The sequence below is a fragment of the Lotus japonicus genome, chromosome 4 (assembly GCF_012489685.1).
Source record: "Lotus japonicus ecotype B-129 chromosome 4, LjGifu_v1.2".
Classification (NCBI taxonomy): domain Eukaryota; kingdom Viridiplantae; phylum Streptophyta; class Magnoliopsida; order Fabales; family Fabaceae; genus Lotus; species Lotus japonicus.
In genome coordinates this window covers 50560545-50580310 of record NC_080044.1, presented here as the reverse complement: position 1 = coordinate 50580310, position 19766 = coordinate 50560545, and the positions used below count along the sequence as shown (strand labels likewise).

Genomic DNA, 19766 nt, shown 5'->3' with positions numbered 1-19766 from the left:
TTAGTGGTTAAACAAGTGAAAGGTGAGTACCAGGTGAAGGATCCGCAACTGTCCAAATATTTGGAAGTGGTGCGCAGATTGATGATGGAGGTCAAAGAAATCAAAATAGAACATGTCCCGAGGGGACAAAATGAGAGGGCTGATGTATTGGCGAAGTTGGCAAGCACAGGGAAATTGGGCAACTACCAGACAGTCATTCAAGAAACCCTGCCTCGCCCGAGCATCGATCTGGTAGAAATAAAGTTGAAAGCTGTAAAGTCAGTCAATGAGGGCGAGCTATCTTGGATGGAATCGATTAAAACCTTCTTAGAGAACCCACCAAAGGAGGATGATTTGAACACGAGAACAAAACGCAGGGAAGCCAGTTTCTACACACTGGTGGATGGTGAGTTGTATCGGCGAGGAATCATGTCTCCCATGCTCAAATGTGTCGATACCAAGGACGCCCTCGGAATAATGACGGAAGTCCACGAAGGCGTGTGTTCTAGTCATATTGGCGGGCGATCCTTGGCAGTTAAGGTGATAAGAGCAGGATTCTATTGGCCAACGATGAAGAAGGATTGTTTGGAGTATGTTAAGAAATGTGAAAAATGTCAAGTCTTTTCTGACCTGCACAAGGCTCCACCAGAAGAATTAACAACCATGATGGCGCCTTGGCCATTCGCCATGTGGGGGACCGATATCTTAGGACCATTCCCTGTGGCGAAAGCACAAATGAAGTACATCATCGTGGCGGTTGATTACTTCACTAAATGGATAGAAGCCGAGGCGGTGGCGACTATCACAGCTGCCAAGGTCAGGAACTTCCTGTGGCGAAGGATCGTTTGTAGATTTGGGGTCCCCATGGCGTTAGTAATGGATAATGGGACCCAATTCACAAGTAATGTTACCCGGGAATTCTGTGCAGAAATGGGAATCGAGATGCGATTTGCCTCTGTAGAACATCCACAGACCAATGGGCAGGCTGAATCGGCTAACAAAGTTATCCTGAAGGGTTTAAAGAAGAAACTGGATGAAGCAAAAGGGCTTTGGGCGGAGGAACTACCAGGCGTTCTTTGGGCATACAACACCACGGAGCAGTCAAGCACAAAGGAAACCCCGTATCGTCTAACTTATGGAACTGACGCCATGCTCCCAGTGGAAATTGAAAACCAAAATTGGCGAGTGGCTCGGTTTAATGAAAATGACAACGGAGAAAACTTAATAGCAAATCTAATTATGCTGCCCGAGGAACAACGAGAGGCCCACATAAGAAATGAGGCGGGAAAAGTGAAGGTGGCAAGAAAGTTCTCAACAAAAGTGGTGCCAAGAAAAATGAGGGTAGGAGACTTAGTGCTCCGAAAAAATACAATACCCGATAAACACAACAAACTCTCACCCAACTGGGGCGGGCCTTACAGGATTATTGGCGATGTTGGAGGAGGAGCTTATAAGTTGGAACAACTAAGCGGTCAAAAGGTTCCACGAACATGGAACGCCTCTCATCTAAAGCAGTATTTTAGTTAGAAACAACAAATGTGAATGAAGTCGCACTCTTTTTCCCTTTCTTTGGAAAGGTTTTTAATGAGGCGACAATTGTAATGAAGGGACAATTGTTCCCATACGAAGGAAAATTAATGAAAAGATCATTTCAACAGAATCGTATGTTTTTTGAATTTTTATTACGAGTTCATGCAATGCAAATCGTATCAAGGTATGCAAATACCGCGAGTAAACCTTTCGGAATAAGAAAGTATCGCCTTCAAAAGTTAAAAGCCTTGGCAATTCTAGTGGCCACTAGAAACCAAGCCTCGTCGAAAAATCGGCTAAGGTATATAACAACGAAAGTTGGGAACAACTAAAAACAACGAATGAACTTAAGATGATATCCATTTAAAGTAGAGAAAAGGGGGCGATGCCCATACATGATTTGGAATGAAAATAAAACGGGGCAATGCCCAAAGAAAAATTTCAACTTCATAAAATAAAAACAAATTCAAGCCAGGTTCTCGTTGTTGGCGTTGTTGCCCTGGTTTGTCCCAGCTTGAGGATCTTCCTTCCCTTGATCCTCCTTCCTGTGCTGCTCATTCCCATCCTCACCATCTTCTTCAGGCTCACTCTCATCATTGAATTGGGGAAGGAGATCGAGGCTAATGTCATCATCACCAACTACTTGACCATCCTTGATCTCCTTCAGCCACCCAATGCGGGAAAGATCAAAGCCAGGCTCAACTACACTGATCTGCTCTTTGGCCGCCAGAAAGCCTTGAGCATATTGGAGAGAAGCACGCCCTAGGATGGAAGCATTCAGGCGATCATGTTTCTTCTCCAACTTTTGATATTTGGCTTGAATGGCAGTGTGCTTGTCATTTATGGCTTCTTTAAGAGACTTGGTCTTTTGAAGAAGCAGGTCCGAAGCAGCCAAGTCTTCAGTTAATTTAGCACACTTCTCCTCAGCAGATTTCAGCTTGTTGTTGGCGGTCTCAGCCTCAGTTTTAGCCTGTTCATAGGCTGCCTTGTAATCAGCTGCCTTCTTCTCAAAACGGTTTTTGGCTGAGATCAACTCTTTCACACACTGAGCCATTCCCGCTACAGTACTGGCGGCAGAAAGCGCGTGATGGATCGCCATGGAAGCAATGTTGGGGGGACCTTGACCGGAAATGTCCTTGTGAATCCGGTTGTCAAAAGTACGGGTCATGAATTCCAGCCCATTGAAGTGAGGGTCCGACAAGCTCAGCAAGGGGGGAGGAGCTTCGCCACCAATGGCTGAACTAGGGCCAGCCTGGCCAAATGGAGTTGATGGGCGGTTGATCAGCGTGCTTGGATCTTGTTGAGGGGGCGGGACATTGTCATGTCCCTTCTTTTTCTCAGCTGGACGAGTTTTTGAATCAAGAGTTGATTGGTGGAGAGGCTTACCACCAGCAGCACTTGAAGTTTTTTGACGTTTAGGGTCCCTGACGTTGTCAGAACCCGAGGTACCTTCATTCTTCTTCTTCTGCTCAGTTTCGGCGGCCCTCTTTTTCGCCGCCGCGGCAGACTGGGCGAGGTACTCCTTCATCTTGAGTGGGTTCGCGTCAACCTTGCCTTTTCCCATCGTAGCTGTACGGAAAACATCAATTAGACGAGATACATGAACAAAAAGAAAAAGAAGTTACGTACAAAGATTATAAACTTACTAAAAAATTGATTTAAAGTGCCGGATTTCGACGCCTCAATCAAGTCGTGACCGGAAATTACTGGTAGTGTGCGGAGGTAATCGGCGACGCCTTGTTCAGATTCATCCAAGGCGTCGTATGAAACAGATATTTTTCGGCGAGGGTTCTTTGTCCAGTAAAAAGGGAAGAGGGGGTTATTGTCAGAATCTCGGAACAAGTTCTTTATTTCGGGCGACTCCACAACTTTAAAGTATTTCTTCTGCCATACTTTGTAATGGCTTTTAAGGGCGGTAAACCGACTCATGTTCTTACGGGCTAATAGTGGAACCCATTTCACAGAAGTAGGTTTAGTGGTGACTGATTTGTAGAAAAGGAAGAACAAGGGATAGGTTGGAGTGAAACTCAAGTGTTCACAAAGAATTTCAAAGCAGCGGAGGAAACCCCAGGCGTTGGGCTGGAGTTGGCAAGGCGCCACATTCAGAAAAGAAAGAACGTGACATATAAACGGCGAGAAAGGAAGTTTAATGTTTAAATCTAAGAAGAAATAGCCATAAACAAAGAAAAAATCGGGCGATCCATCGTCTGGTTCTTTACGCAACAGAACACAGTCATCTTCGCCACATGGGAGGACATTCAACAGATGATCTTCATTATTCGAGGTGGCGGGATCTATCTTTGTGAACCCTTGAGCAGAAATTCGAAGCGAACTAATGCTCCCAACGCTGCTCCAGATAGAATGTAACAGACATTTATCTTCAACTAAATGCACGTCAGAGCGCCATTCAGGTGAAGATAAATCTCCATTAGAGGAGAGAATTGAGTCTACAGAGCCGGCGGGACCGGAATCATCATCGGTAGAAGGCGAGGAATGAATTTCAATTATAGAGGGGGCGAAAACTTCCTCCGTGGAGGGTGAAGAAAGTTCTAGGGAAGGAAGGCTAGCGTTTGGTAAAGACATGCGAGGCAGTTTCATAAAAAGAAGATGAACAGAGTTGAAAGAAGAAAGAAGATGAACAGAGTCAGAGAAAAAAGAAGTAAACGAAGAGTCTCAAGAAAGAGAAAAACTAACCAGAGGGAGAACCGTGAATTTGAGAAAGGAGAACGTCGGCGATAGGGGAGCACCGCGCAATGACGACGGCCGGAGGAAGAAAAGGTTCACCGGAGTTCAAAGAAGAGAATGAAAGCTGCGGTGAAAAGGGTTTTCAGAGCAAAAGTTTTAAGAAAGTGAAAAATGAAAAGTGAAAAGGGGATTTTATAGAGAGAAAGGAAGAGAGAGAATGAGTGGGGAAAGATCGTGGGATCGTGGGATTTGAAATTCGAAAAGTTAGGAAGCGAAAAGACATTACTCCTCGAGACGCGCAACTGAAGATTGCATTTATAACAAATGATGACGAAATCCCGGAAAATAAGGATACGTGCGACAGTTGAAAAGACGTGGTTGACGGTTATGATTAATGGCGACATATCTTTGAAACGGCAACAAAGGTGGCGAAGCGTGAAAATGGCGATGTAACAACGAAGGTAAAATGGCGATGAACGAATAAACAATAGAGGCGAACTACTAGGTAACATGATGAAGACATTTCAACTCTCTACTCGAGTCTCATGTCTTGGGGGCATGTGGACTGGGCGGGACATAAAGAAGATTATGTCCCGCCCAAAATGAACAACAAACCATTGACGATAGCCAAGGCGGGAAAGGCAACATGACGAGCTTCATTGCCCTCCCTTAGGTGATGGACCCACAAGCCAGCTGGAAGATTCCTTTGGATTTGTCTTATATGTACGGGGATTTGGGCCCTGATTGTCAGGCCCAAATATAGGAAAGATCCAGAACAATGACCACACCCTCTATAAAAGGGGAGGTCATCCACTTGTATGAAACCAACTTTTTCAGCATTAATGAGAATATTCCTTTTATGGTAGTTTTGCTATTTTAGTGCTCTGCTAGGGTTTACTTTTTGTCTTTCTCTTACGTAAGCTTGCCCTAGTACAGAACAGAGATAATGTTTCTGGGTTGGTTTTGGATAAAATTTCAGAGTTCTAGTGAAGAAAAGATGAAGATGGTGAAGCATGGTTGTAGGAGAAGGAGAAATTAATAAAAAAATATTTTTGCATTTTACATTTAAATTAAAAAAGCCACATCAGCAAAAACGTTAGTTTATGGACGGAAAAGAGGTGTGGGACGAAAATTGTTAACGGAGATAAACGTTGGGGATGCGGTATGCGATTTTTGAAGTTTGGGGACCAAGGTTGCACGTATAGCGTTCGTGGGGGACCAAAAGTGCAATTTAGCCAAAACTAACATTTGCAAATTTGAAAATGCTTGAAATGTTTTAAAAGTGAAACATTAATGAGGGAATAAATAGGGAAAGAGAAAGCCACGAGATTGCTGTCGGAACTTGCAAGTCAACTATAGAACTAGAGATGAGATCACAAGCATGCATGTGAGCACGTGTCTAAGCCCGTGCAGCGATATATTGTTTGATAGGGGTCAATAACAGGTCCATTGGCAGTCCAAACCTGGAGAGTATCATAATAGTTTACTCTCATAGCTGGATACAGTACCCAACAAGGTTCAAATAGAGCCAATAATCAATAATATATTGAGATTCAAATTTCATCACGCACTAGGATTACAATCTTAGAACCTTCCAAGCTTCTTCTTCTTTGCTCTCCCTCAGAGTTCTCACGTTAATATTTTCGATCCTGGCCAGTATCTTTCAGTTCACTCTCTTCTCAAGTAGTATTATTTTTATCTCACGGACTATCTTGAGATTTGAAATCTTCCCTTTCGAACCTTCTTCCTTCTTTCTCCTCTATTCCGCTCTCCAACAATATATATAACCCCTTCGAGTACCTATAGTTCTTCACCATACACACATTTGCATAATTGCTTTCTTCTCTCTCTTTCTACATGCTACAAGCTTTCTCTTCTAATATGGCTCCTAGTTGTAGCAAAACCTTTTGTGATCATTCTTCACTTGTAAAAATCACCAAACGTCCTTCTCCACTTTTGCTGAAGGACTATCTGAGGGACGATCTGAGCTCGTGTTCATCTAGCGGTTTCAAATCGTTGCCGCGCCGACAATGCTGCACCACCGTTGGATTCTCTAGAGATCCGAAGCTCCAACGCAAGAAGAGGAACACGCTTCCTCGACAACAATCCAATTCTTCTTCTTCTTCAACCATGTCGTTAGCTCTTCAGAGAGCTTCTGAAGTTGTGATAAACGCAATAAAGTCACTGCCATTGAAGCAAAAGAGTGAGAACAAAGTGAAGAAAGGTGGTGTTGCTCTTTCTAGAAGCTTCTCGAGGAGGCTGTTGAGCAGAAGCTTCTGGAGAAAAGCGGCGGCGAAGGAAGACGGAAGTGGAGGTGTCTCAAAGAGATGTTCATTTCGCGAGCTACTACTGAAGGAACGGGATTATCACAAAACGATGTCGTTGGATGAGGAGACCACGACGACAACGCTCACTGCCACCACGAGTTCAGGTAGTGGTAGTAATAATGATAGCTGGGGGGAGAGCGATTTCACTTTTTGTGATAGCTCCACGGAAAATGACGCCAAAGAGGAAGAGGATGCGCCACGCCATAAGATAGAAGGAATCAAAACCGTGGTTAGTTTTTTTTTTTTCCAACTATCTTTATGATTTTTTGGATGAAACCACGTACAGCTTGAGAGACACATAAAATGAATTATACTAATTATACTAGTTAACCACGGAGTATTAACTAATACACTCAATTAATTTCTGCAAAATCAGATATTATATATATATATATATATATATATATATATTCTAGTAAAAATAAAAAATGAATGACTATTGTTCATATGTGACATAATATAATTTTTTTGGTACATTGGAAAGATGTGAGACAATATAATTGAATAGTAGTATTAGTGTAAATTTTATATTAACCATCACAATTATATTAAATAGGTGGTCTAACTTACCCCATAACCTATTTTAACCCAATCTTAGAATAGTGATATTTGTGATAATTTAGTTAGAAATTTCATAAAATCGCTAATTAATTTTTTATAAATATACTAGAATGAGATTAAATAAAAAAAATTATAACACATTAAACTAGTGAGATCCGAGAAAACTGTTTAGGGGGTATTTTGAGGATCTTTGGTTTTTAAAATTATTATTTTTTAGTTAAGAAAAAATAGTTTCAAAAGATCGCTTAAAAAATTAATGTTATTTATAGAAAATGGCTTACAAAGTTTTGAAGAACATTTATTATTTTCTTATATTCACTCTTTTGTTTTTGAAACCATTATATTCTTTTTTTATTTTACATAAGGAAACATAAGGAAGAAATTCATTGTTTGATTATTGGACTTTTGTGAATTCCTTTTTTGCTTCAATATGTTTTTTTTTTAATCATTATCATTATACTCCATCCGCGGCGCTGAATTCACTGCAATGAGTACATTGCAATTAATTTGGGTGAGTGTTTCAAAGTTACCATGGTGGCCATAAGCGCCATCTGCGGCGTTGAAATTCACTGCAATGGCTGACACTACAGTGGTCACAGTCGCATGCAGACACCATTCAAATATAGGGGTAGTTTGGGAAAGATGCTTCTGATTTCATCTAATATTTCTGAGCATGACGAAGCTAGGTAGGGACACACTGTGACACCGTTACAGTATTCACACTGTTACTAGTGTTATCAGACTCGGACCGGTGATCGATTCGGTCGAGACACTGAGTCAATGAGTCAATGGTTCAACCACTGGGTCACTGGTTGAACCGTTTGACTCGGTGTACATTACAAAATATTCAAAATGTATAATATAATAAGATAATATTATTGAATAAATTCATACTCTATAAAATTGAATATTTTATCCAAATAACAATCGAATTTATTAGTATATAAAATATATTTTTTATAATTTATGAATAAAGTATTATGATTTTTTATTATATATTTGTATTATATATTATTGGTTTCTACGTATATGTTGCTGGTCCAAGATTTCTTTTTTAAACAATCCTAATAGTATGAAGATGGTAACAGGCCCAAGTCTCATTTTGTATACTTTGGCCCAATTAATATGTGTTGTTGACATAATTTTGACTTGTCCTTTGTTTGTTAGTGATATTATATTCAATGAAAACTTGAACTTTTTTTTTGGTCACTATGAAAACTTGAACTTGAACCGGCCATTACAGCTGTAAAGCATAATCTCCTCATATTACTGCCACATTTTGGCAAACGTGCATCTCCCTCTCTCTCTTCACAATCTCAGAAAAATAGATCTAAAAATATGTTTCTCTACAACTCTTTCCTTGATCTGTTGTTCCAGATTCAGATCTCACTTTTTCCTTCTTCTTCATTACATACAGTACAGAGAGAGAATAATTCCTACAAACGTATGAACTGAGAAACAATGTGAATGATGAGAAAAAAATCCAATTTCTTCATTTTTTCTTCTCATCTGATGTGAATGGGGATAAAGAATCAAGCTTTTCATCTTCTTCTTTTCAACTTTCAAAAAAATCCTCTTCTTTTCCTCATTAAATGACTCACCGGTTCATTCAAATCCGGCCGAGTCACCGGTTTTTCGTAAAACCGGCCGGTTCACTCCGGTTCGTAACGGTGCGATTGCATGCCCGATCTGATCAGTGACTTGAACCGGCCATGCTACCGGTTCACGGTCGGACCGGTTCAACCGGCCGGTCCGGTCCGAGTCTGATAACAGTCTGTTACACATCCGTGAACGACTCCGGAGTCCGGACTGTCTTGCAATATTTACTCGTATTATTTGATTTCGATATTCTCCAATACATCTCACAAAAATTATTTATTTATAACATATAACAAAAAAAGTACGTTTAATATTATAAAAACATAAAATATATTCTTTATTTAATAAGTAGAAAATTATTAGTGCTATATTGGGAACAAAATAAAAAGAGAAGGAAAATGTGGAGAATATAGAAAACAGGAATAATTCAAATACTTTTTGTAAAATAATTAATTATATAAATTTGTCCAGTAAAATATTATACAAGGATAACTTTTTTTTAAAAGGGACAATTTTATGAGTTTAATTTTAATATACTGACAGTGTAATTTTTTTAATACATGCATCAGTAATCATAATAAATTAGTTTAAAAGGTTACATAATTTATTATTTTAAATGAATTTCAAATTTGCTTTCTCATTTAGCAAACAAAATTATTGACAGAAAAGCAAAGCATGCAAACGGCTTGCACTTTCACATCATAAGCTCAAAGAACACCCATTGCTTTAGAGGAAAAAATGAGCATTTCCTTTTCATTATTTCACAAAACCCCACTGATTCCGCTCATTCTCTGACTTCCTTTAAAAGATCTATCAACATTGAACTTCAGCATATCTTTCTTTTTTTTGTCTTGAACTTCAGCATATCTTAGGTGGAAATATTATTCACTTATGAAATGATTAATAAGTGGGCTTGTGATGGGCCTATTATTTTCTTCTTAAATCAATAAAAAAAAATAAGTGGGCTGACAAAACTTGCAAGTTTTGTCTAAGTAGGAAAACTTTGATTTCTTTTTCTCAAACAGAAAATCAATTGACAAAAAAATAACAAACAGGAAATCAATAAGTAATTTGCTCTGATGAAACAGGATTGGCCATGTGAGAAGGAACAATTCAGTCCAGTATCTGTGCTAGATTTCCCATTTGAAGATGAACAAGTGATGAAGCCCCATTTAAATTCCACAGGAGCCAAACACAAGCATATGCAAAAGAGACGACATTTTAGAAGTGTATCTTCACTGAAGCCTGTGGCTTTAGAGAAAAGGATCGCACGTTCAGAACTAGATGATATTGCACTACATAATAATAACCATTCTGCAAACAAATGTTCAAACAACGTTAATGACAATGCCCGGGACCTTGTTAGCTTCATGAAAACCTCAATTCCTTACAATTGTTTGATTTTTGAGGCAGAGAACCTGCTATTTGACTACTTCAAGCAGAGCAGAATGATAATAATAACAACGACATTGATCATTCGAAGAAGCTTCAACTTTGCGAGGTAGCTGAGGATTGGATAAGAGGGCAGCCCAAAGAAGTGTATTTGGGTTGGGAAGTGAAAGAAAGAAGAGGGGTTTACATTAGGGAGATGGACAAGTGCGAGGAATGGAAAAATTACTCTGATGGAGAAACACAACAATTGGTTCTGGAGCTGGAAAACGAGGTGTTTGCTAGTTTGATTAACGAGGTTGTGCTTGACCTCGCTACATGATATGACAGATTTGATATATGTATGCTTCTATTGTTCTATTTTCGTTTCTTTTTTTGTTTTCGACCCTTTATCCCTGTCTTGGGGATGCGGGCGGCTAAATTTTGGAATAGAGATAAATTTGGTTTTAGTTATGGTTTTTCTTTTCATGCATGTTTCCCTTAATGCATTGCTTAGATAGGCATGTAGAGTTAGCATATATCCGCGGGTGTTCTCGTAATAAACCATATAGGTGGCCGAGATGGAAACAATATGTTTCACATTCCACTTTTAGAATACAAGTGAACATACGTTTTATAACTTTCGTAGCTCTTTCTTATATTGCTCAATATCAATTACATCATAAAAGCACTTTAAATCTCAACTAAAATGAGAGATCACATCATCATTAGACGACTTAATCTCATCATTATATATAGGCAAACTCATTAAAAGGGTTGGCAACCTATTCTTTTATATGTTCTTATCAGGGTTGGCGGCATATTCCTTATGTACTTTAGATGATTATTTGTATTTAGGTGTATTTTTATGGTTGAACGAGTTAAAGACATGATTCCCAAACTAGGACACTAGTAGTCATGTGGTGTCGGTTGGTTGCATGATAGTTTTAGGTTCTGTGATCTTCATATAGGAGAGTAGATGTTAGAAACCACATGTTCACTTTACTTTCAAATGACCGGGCTTTGAATCTCTTTGGTTGAGAATTCAATCTCTCCAAAGTTCACTTCGTGAAAAAAAATCCTTCCCCTTTGTTAGTCTAGATCACATCTCTTCTTTTGGTCTTTATCTCACCTCATTCCTATTGTGAGGCAGAATTAACATTCATTAGTAAATGACAAGATCCCCAAATTCATGAAATAGTGTGTCATGGTGATTCGGTCGATCTTTCTCCTTGAAGGGAAAATTGATGTCTCCATGACCTGATTACCTCACGCGTCCACACTAACCAATCGGTTAGATCATGTCAGTGCACATCAATTGAAGCCATCTTCTTCTCCAACAGCATGCCCATGCACTCTAGCGTAAGTCAAGGTTGGTGGTGAATAGATTGCTGAGGAGAAAATGAAAAAATGTCTTCCTAATGTCCTATTCAACCTTAATATATTCGCATGCATGTCCTTATATTTTCTTCCACACATTTCCGTTAAATTTTTCACTAATATTTCAACAAAAATAAAAGGCGGCTACAATAGCTACAACAAAAATTGAAAAAATATTTATTGGGCGATTATTATAAAAATTAGATATGCATATTTCTACAGAACATATTTCATTAATGGTTAAGGAGGATTTGGGAACCAGGTGCCAAACACGTGTAACAGAACTTGGAGACCCGATGACTAATGACGATGGACAGTGGGCGTTGCAAGTAAGAAGCTCTTCGAGGGAGAGTTTTCACGAGCAGCAAGTTGTGTAACTGGTCAATAGAAACCCCATAAGCTTAAGCCAAGCCGCAAAGAGGAGAAAGGTTAGATTTCGAATTCATTGTCTCAGTTCTTCCCTCTCTGATTTTGAGATCATGAGTTGCAATCGACTGTTCTGGGCGAATAATTTGGAGGCAGAAGCAAGAAATTTGTGGGGACTGGCCAAGGAATTGGGCGTTTATTACTGAGGAGATGAACGAAAGGTCATAGATAGAATTATTTCTTTGGAACAAAGGGATGCTGAGGGTTTGGTCATCAACAATGACCAAGCGGATGAGGTTAATGGAGATAATCCATGATTATTCTGAGCTACAACATTAGGGGCTTGGGAAATCAAATTAAATGGAGGTTAATTTGAAATCTCATCAACCAAGAGAGGGTGGAATTTGCTTGCTTCTAGGAAACCAAACTAGAGAGTATCGATTCTAATCTCTGCAAGGCCATCTGGAGCGACTCAGACTTTGACTGGAGATTTTGTCCTTCTGTTAACCGAGGGGCTGGGTTACTCTGTGTTTTGCAGTCAAGTGTGTTCAAGTTGGAGGAGTGCTAATTTGGCAACGACTTCATGAGCCTTCGGGGAGTATGGGAAGAACGAGATATCCCATGTGTCATCACTAATATGTATGCCCCTTGCAACCTGGAGGATAAGCGATCTCAATGGTGGGAGTTGACAGTTTGGACATCTTTCTTGTAGTACCTCAATATGGTGCTAGATCGGCGACTTAAACTTTGTTAGATAAGCGGAGAAGAGACGGGGAACTAGCCATTTTTCCGGTTCTGGGCCTGAAACCTCTTGAAGGGACATGGAAGAATTCAATAATTTTATCAATTCCCTGGAGCTGGCACACATACATTGACGAGAAGGAGATTTACCTGGTTCCGCCCTAATGGCCAAGCCATGAGCCGCCTTGACAGGGCTCTGGTTTCTACAGATTGGTTGGGGGCGTGGCTAAATAGCTACCAACGGATTCTGAACCGAGACCTCTCAGATCATTTCCCCCTCATTGTTCGCATCTCAAATCATGATTGGGGACCAAAACCCTTCCGTACACTCAATTGTTGGCTTGAGGACCCAAGGCTTAAAGTGTTTGTGGAGGAAGTATGGGCTAGCCTACATTGTCTTAAAGGAGAAATTGAAAGTTCTTAAGGCTCGCATGAAAAAGTGGAACTTGGAAATGTTTGGTGACTTGAACCATCAAGGGAAAGAAATTGCTCTCAAGCTAGAAGGTCTCGATAGAAATGCAGAGGAAGAAGGTGAATCAAGAAGGCCCTCTCTTCAGGAAAAACCTACAATCTGATTTTTGGAGGCTAGCTAAACTCAACGAATCCCTTTTGTACCAAAAGTTCCGGTCTAGATGGGTTAAGGAAGGGGATGCAAATACGAGGTATTTCCACTCAATCATTAAATGGAGGCGAAAGAAAAATTCCCTAGTTGGCTTGTTTGACAATGGAACTTGGGTAGTGGAACCGGTTGTAGTCAAGGAGCATGTACATGATTTCTTCAAATGCAGATTTGAGAAAGACACGTGGATGGCTCCAAGGATGGATGGGGTGCCCTTTAGCCAACAATCCTCTGCTGATAATGACTTCCTTACAGCTAGATTTGATATGGAGGAAATAAGGGAAGTAGTTTGGGATTGTGAAGGTGATAAAAGCCTAAGTCCAGATGGGTTCAACTTCAAGTTCATCAAGTCCTTCTGGTATCTTTTACAACAGGATGTCAAAATATTGATGGATGACTTTCATGCTAATGGTGTGTGGCCAAGGGGGTGTAATGCTTCATTCTTAGCCGTAGTCTCGAAGAAGGAGTCACCTATAAGCCTTAATGATTTCAGACCAATCTCTTAAAGAAAGAAGATGGGCTTACATTTGGGAGATGGACAAGTGTGAGGAATGGAACAATGACTCTGATGAAGAAACACAACAATTGATTCTGGAGTTGGAAAACGAGGTGTTTGCTAGTTTTATTAACGAGGTTGTGCTTGACCTCGCTACATGATATGACAGATTTGATATATGTATGCTTCCATTGCTCTATTTTCGTTTCTTTTCTTGTTTTCGACCCTTTGTCCCTTTAGGAAGTTAAACTAGATCCCAAGTCTGATTCTTCTTCAAGGATTCCATCTCCTCCACCATAACACTCATCCACTTCTCCTTCGTTGGGCAAGACATAGCCTCACGGAAAGTAGACGGATCTCCAGAACTAGTAAGAAGTGCATAAGCTGTCATCTCTTCAAACACATATATGACTGGAGGTTTTTCTGGCGTGGTTCTCATATCTGACTGAAGGTTTTTCTGACGTGATTCTCTATCACGCACAAGACTATACTCATGTGCTCAACCTGAATCAACTGGTTCTCCTTCGGTTTCAGTATCAGAACCTGAACTGGATCGCTCCTCGTGTACTACCTGCATAGAACTCTTTGTTAATGGCTTAACTGCAACCCGAATCTTCCCAGCAGTGGAAGTGCCAGCCACTAAAGTAGACTCCTTTTCTGAATCCACCTTCTTCAACATAGACTTCTCATCAAATACAACATCTCTGCTATGAACTGCCTTCTTCAAGATTGGATCCCACAATCTGAACCCCTTCACCCCCTTGGTGTAGCCAAGAAAAATAAACTTCTTGGATTTGGGATCCAATTTGGATCGCTCATCACTGTAAACATGCATAAAAGTTGGACACCCAAAAATTCTCAAATTTTCTAAATTAATGGGTTCACCTATCCACACCTCCTCCGCAACCTTTTTATCCAATGAAGCTCTTGGAGACCTGTTGAATAAATAGCAAGCCACGTTCATTGCCTCAGCCCAAAAACCTATAGGAAGTCCTTCCTGCAATCGAAGACACCTTGCATTCTCTGTGAGAGATCGATTCATCCTCTCAGTAACATCATTCGGTTGTGGTGTTTTCTTTACTCAATAATGCCTCTGAATACAATGTTCTTCACAAAACCTCTTGAACTTTGCATCTGTGTATTCTGTTTCGTTGTCTGATTGTAGATACTTGGTTTTTATCCTTGTGTAATTTTCCACCCCAGCCTTCCACAATCTGAACTTCTCAAAGACTTCAGATTTATGCTTCATGAAATACACCCAAACTTTCCGAGAAAAATCATCAATAAAAGTTACAAAGTACCGGGATCCACCAATAGAGACCTCTTTACTAGGTCCCCACACATCTAAATGAACATAATCAAGGATCCCCTTCGTAACATGTTGCACAGTCTTAAAACGAACACGATATTGTTTGACCAACACGCAATGTTGGTACATTTTGTCATGCATTTTGTCAAAAACAACTGATTGTCGAAGCAAATGCCGTGGCATCTGATTTCGTGAAGGTAGGACATTAGTCCTTTGCTTAAGTTTGATTTTGTGGGCCCTTGAAGATTTTATGAAGATATGTTTTTATAGTTACTTGAGGATCAAGTAGCTGTTCCAGAAGGGTTTTGATTTGTGGGTTGTTATTTGTTGAAACAATCTTTATTAAAAGATTGGTTTCTATCTTTACGTTTGAATTTTGCAACAATATCTTGGAGATTCAGTTTAGATTTGTTGTTGCAATCTGTTACTTCAGCCCAAGCAAACCCTAGTGCCTACCTGCTGCTGTTGAAGTCTATATAAAGGATGAAGACCTAAAGCTTGAAGACCACTGAAGCTAATAGAGAGAGAGATCAAGTGTTTTAGGGTTGTTCATTGTTCTTTATCCTTTGTTAGTTATGAATCCTCTTTGCTCACTGATTCTATAAAGCAAAGAAGGGTTCTGTGTGTTTGATTACATTCAAACTCTGATTGTTGATTGTTTGTTACCAATCACTGTGGCAGTGATTGAGAGAAAGGGAGAGAGGCTCTCATACTTAGGTTGAGATACTAAGTAGAAATACACTTGGGTAGATTAGGAAGTGAACTATGAACTGTGGTGTTCATGAGTGTCTGTAATTCCTGAATCTTGAGATAGTGGATTTCCTTTCTTTGGGTGCAAACCCTCCAGACGTAGGTGAAGTTTCACCGAACTGGGTTACCAATCTTCTATGTTCTACTTTATTATTTTTCTGGTTTTGTTACTATTAGTCAGTTGTCGAACCGGTTGTCCCAGCATCGCGTTCGACATCTGTCCTGTGCGAGAACCGTAATTGCACGCAAGACTCGCATAAGTCCAATTTGTAACTACGAACACCCTTCAAATAGATTCCTCTCATGAAGTGCCATCATCCCTTTCTCACTACGATGAACCAGACGCATATGCCAAAGTCTTGTTGCATCATTGTCATCCTCAAATAATGCAACATCACCTACAACAATGCTCCCCAACAAGCGGTAAATATTCCCTGCAGTTTGATTCCCTGCCATCACTGCCATTGCACCTTTAGTGACTTTTATGATGTCCTTCCCTCCTTTAGACTATAATGAATACCCATTCGCCTGAAGATTTCCCAAGGAAATCAGATTCTTCCTTAGTTCTGAAACATATCTCACGTTATTCAGCACCCGCGAGCCACCATGATCCATAGCAACTTTGATTTTTTTTTGTGCTTGTGATGTCACAAGGTTTGTCATCACCCAAATTAACATGTCCAAAATTGTCCGTCTAAAACGAATTGAATCACTCTCGGTGTAGAGTCATGTGATAAGAACACCCAGAATCAAGAACACAAGTCTTTGTGCCTTTGGCAGTCGATACTGAAAGCAAATCTGCTTCACTACCAGAATCATCAATCTGAACAAAATTTGCGGAATTAGGGCACTCATTCTTCCAATGGCCCACCTGCTTTTAGTTAAAACACTTTGTGTTCTTCCTCTGCTTCAATTTACTACGCTTCTTCTTTACGGTGTTCTTCTCAGCAGACTTACTTTTCTTCCTTTTGCGATCTTGACCTCCCTTTGCAAACAATCCATCACCTGAACTTCCTTCCCCTGCATTGTTGGATCTCTCAGCATGAGACTGCATTGTAGTAACGATGAATTCAAGGCTGATGGAGTCCTTCCCGTAAGTAAGAGTAGTCACCAAGTGATCATAGGAATGCGGTAACAAACACAACAAGATAACTGCTTGCGCATCATCGGTGATCTCCACCCCCAACTTGGCACAATCAGCAATTATGCCGTTGAATTGGTTGAGATGGTTCTCCAAATTGGCTCCCTCCTGCGTCTTCAGAGTGTACAACTTTTGTTGAGCAAACAATTTTCTCATCATGGTCTTGGACTGATATTTGGCCTCCAGTTTAGTCCAAACCTCATGTGGAGTCTTAAAATCATGTATTTGGACTACGATCTCGTCTGTAACACACAAACAAATCACTCCCGCTGCCTTTTCCTTCATCTCCTTCCAGTCGATCTCTTTCATTCCCCTCGGTATCTCAGTACATAATGCCTTCTGCAGTCTCTATGCCGCCAACAAATCCTTGACGCAGAGTTTCCACAATCCATAGTTTCTCTCACGTTGAATTTGTCAACATGACATGTTTTCCTCATGCGTCCACGCTAACCAATCAGTTGGGTGGGGTTAGTGCACATCAATTGAATCCATCTTCTTCTCCAAGAGCATGCCAATGCACTCTTGCGTAAGTCAGAGTTGGTGGTAAATAGTTTGGTGAGGAAAAATGGAAAAAATATCTTCCTAATGTCTGTACGTCCTATTCAACTTTTATATATTCCCATGCATGCCCTTATATTTCCTTCCACTCATTTTCACTAATTTTTTCATTATATATCTATATTCTTTTGCTATCACATTCATCACATAAATCTATCTTTTCTATTCATTTATATCTCATGTGAGAGTGAGTAGAAAAAGTACAAACTCATCGTTTTCCAATGTATATCAATGATACGACTTTTATACCTACCAACACTATTGACACCTTCACATATACTATATTTTCTAGTTATCAATTTTCCTATCACATCATATATATCATTTTTCTCTATTATCTTTCTTTCTACCTCGTTGTGTACTAATATTTCAAAAGAAATCGGCTGCAGTAGCTATAACAAAAATTGAAAAAACATTTCCCTTTAATTTGCGACTATAAAAAAATCAGAGATGCATATATTTACATAACATATTCTATCAATGATTAAGGACACTTCTTAATCCTAACATATTCTATTAATGATTAAGGACACAACTTAATTATCTTTCAATAGTTAAGAGCATAGACTGGCTTGGAAGAATTGGGATCCTAGACTGGATTGTAATATTCCATATGGCATCAAATGTTTTTTTATAGGCAAATATTAGTTGTTAATTGTTAGTAAATTAGTTGCTTCACCGAGGTTTGAAATCTGATCTTTCACCCTTCATTTCCCTTAGCACACCAAGTGTGCTACTCTTCCCCTATATGGCATCAAGTGTGATTCTGTCAGATCAATCTCTTTTCAGCAACCTCACAAAAACGAAGCTCAGCTCATGCAGCCCACCAAATAGCCTCAGAGGTCCTACCGTCATAGGCTCAATAAACTTGGTTCAACTAACTCAAAATTGGGCTAAATTTGAAAATGTCACTGACCCAAATGGTGTCCAACTCAGGTTTGTTTAATATAAAATATCATACTGACCAAAAATGATAAAGATACAAGAAGACTTAATTTAATTTCTGTTACCAAGTATGGGTGGGCATAATATCCGGTCCGACCGGAACCCGAGGAAACCGGAGTCAAACATTTGCATGTGAGCGGGTTTATGTGGGTGGACGGTGTAAGACCCAAGTTTTTAAGCTTAGAATAAGTGGAAGAGATTTCCATTTACGATTAGGCTTGATGTATCGTGAAAGGAAACCTGAACAAGAGTTTACCAAATGAAATAAATTTATGAAGGAGAAAGTTCAGGAAAAGCCAAAGGATCGTATCGAAGTCGATAAAAGTTATAGCACGATCGTTATACGCTTAAACCTAGGTCAGAAACCCTAGTATATAGCTAATTTTCACTTTTAGGCACGATGGAAGTTAATTCCAAAAATCTTCAGAGAAATGTTAGAACTTCTCTTTTTCCATATATCACAACCGTTTCGAGGCGAAACTCTAGGATCTACGAACGTCCGATTCCAATCATCGGAAGTTTGCCGAAACCGAATCCCTGGTATTTCAAAACCCTAGAATTTCTCGACAATGAAGACTTTTTCTATCCAGAGCTTCAAATGAATATTCTACACGCGTACACCCATTTCTCTTGATGATTTCAATCTTTCTTCAGAAGGAAGTTTTCTATTCCGACATTCGATGCAAAAAGCAACTTATCGGGTAAAATAGTTTTATACCGACTATGCATTAGTTGCCAAAAATACAAGGAGACCTCTTTATAGTTTTGGAATTCTTTTGCCAAAACATATCTATTAATTCACGGAGAATGACGCCGGAAAAATCAGATTCGCGAAACTTTCATTTTCCCGCGAATTTCCAACCTTTATATATAGCAAAGAAAGGAAGAAAAACTCAAATTTTCCTCCATTTTCTTCATCAAGGCCGCGAGTTCTACAAGGGAGGGAGAAGAGAAGATTTTCTTCATCGTTTGCTTGATCGTCGATCAATCAGTTGCTGCTTCAAGGTTTCGAGGTATAGTCGCTAATCCTTACCTCCGATCGCTTTTTCCATAGCTTTTCTGTAGAGTTTTCTGAGCGGATAGTTTATGGGTTTTTGCAAAACTATCCTGAATCTTTCATTTCTGATTCTAAACCTCTTCTATATGTGCCCAAGATCACTTCTGCCGGATTAGATTTTCCGTTATGTCGCCGGAATTCCGCCGGAATCAATTTTAGCCTTAAATACCCATTTTTGGAGTTTTTGAGGTAAAGCTTCAACCTTTAGGCTAAAAACTATCGCCTTAGCTTAGTGTTAGTAGGATTAGTTGTCATAAACGTCGTTAGTAACGTCCCTGCAAAATTTGGTTTTTGGGATTTCAGTTTTGAAATTTCTAAGTTAAAAATCATGACCAAAATACCCCTGCGACAGTTT

General features: G+C 39.7%; 1 protein-coding gene and 1 pseudogene across 1 annotated transcript; both read left to right on the top strand.

The window, feature by feature from the left end:
• The first annotated feature begins 5712 nt into the window (after nucleotides 1–5712).
• LOC130710031 (uncharacterized) lies at nucleotides 5713–10519 on the top strand (annotated as a pseudogene).
• A 2533-nt stretch (nucleotides 10520–13052) lies between these two features.
• LOC130712900 (uncharacterized) lies at nucleotides 13053–13661 on the top strand. The gene has a single exon (XM_057562716.1). It carries the CDS (start codon nucleotides 13053–13055, stop codon nucleotides 13659–13661), a length of 609 nt encoding a protein of 202 aa, XP_057418699.1.
• Nucleotides 13662–19766: the final 6105 nt, after the last annotated feature.

Excerpts from the sequence above, each read along its gene's own strand:
- LOC130712900 (XM_057562716.1), top strand. The coding sequence starts at position 13,053 with ATGCAGAGGAAGAAGGTGAATCAAGAAGGCCCTCTCTTCAGGAAAAAC.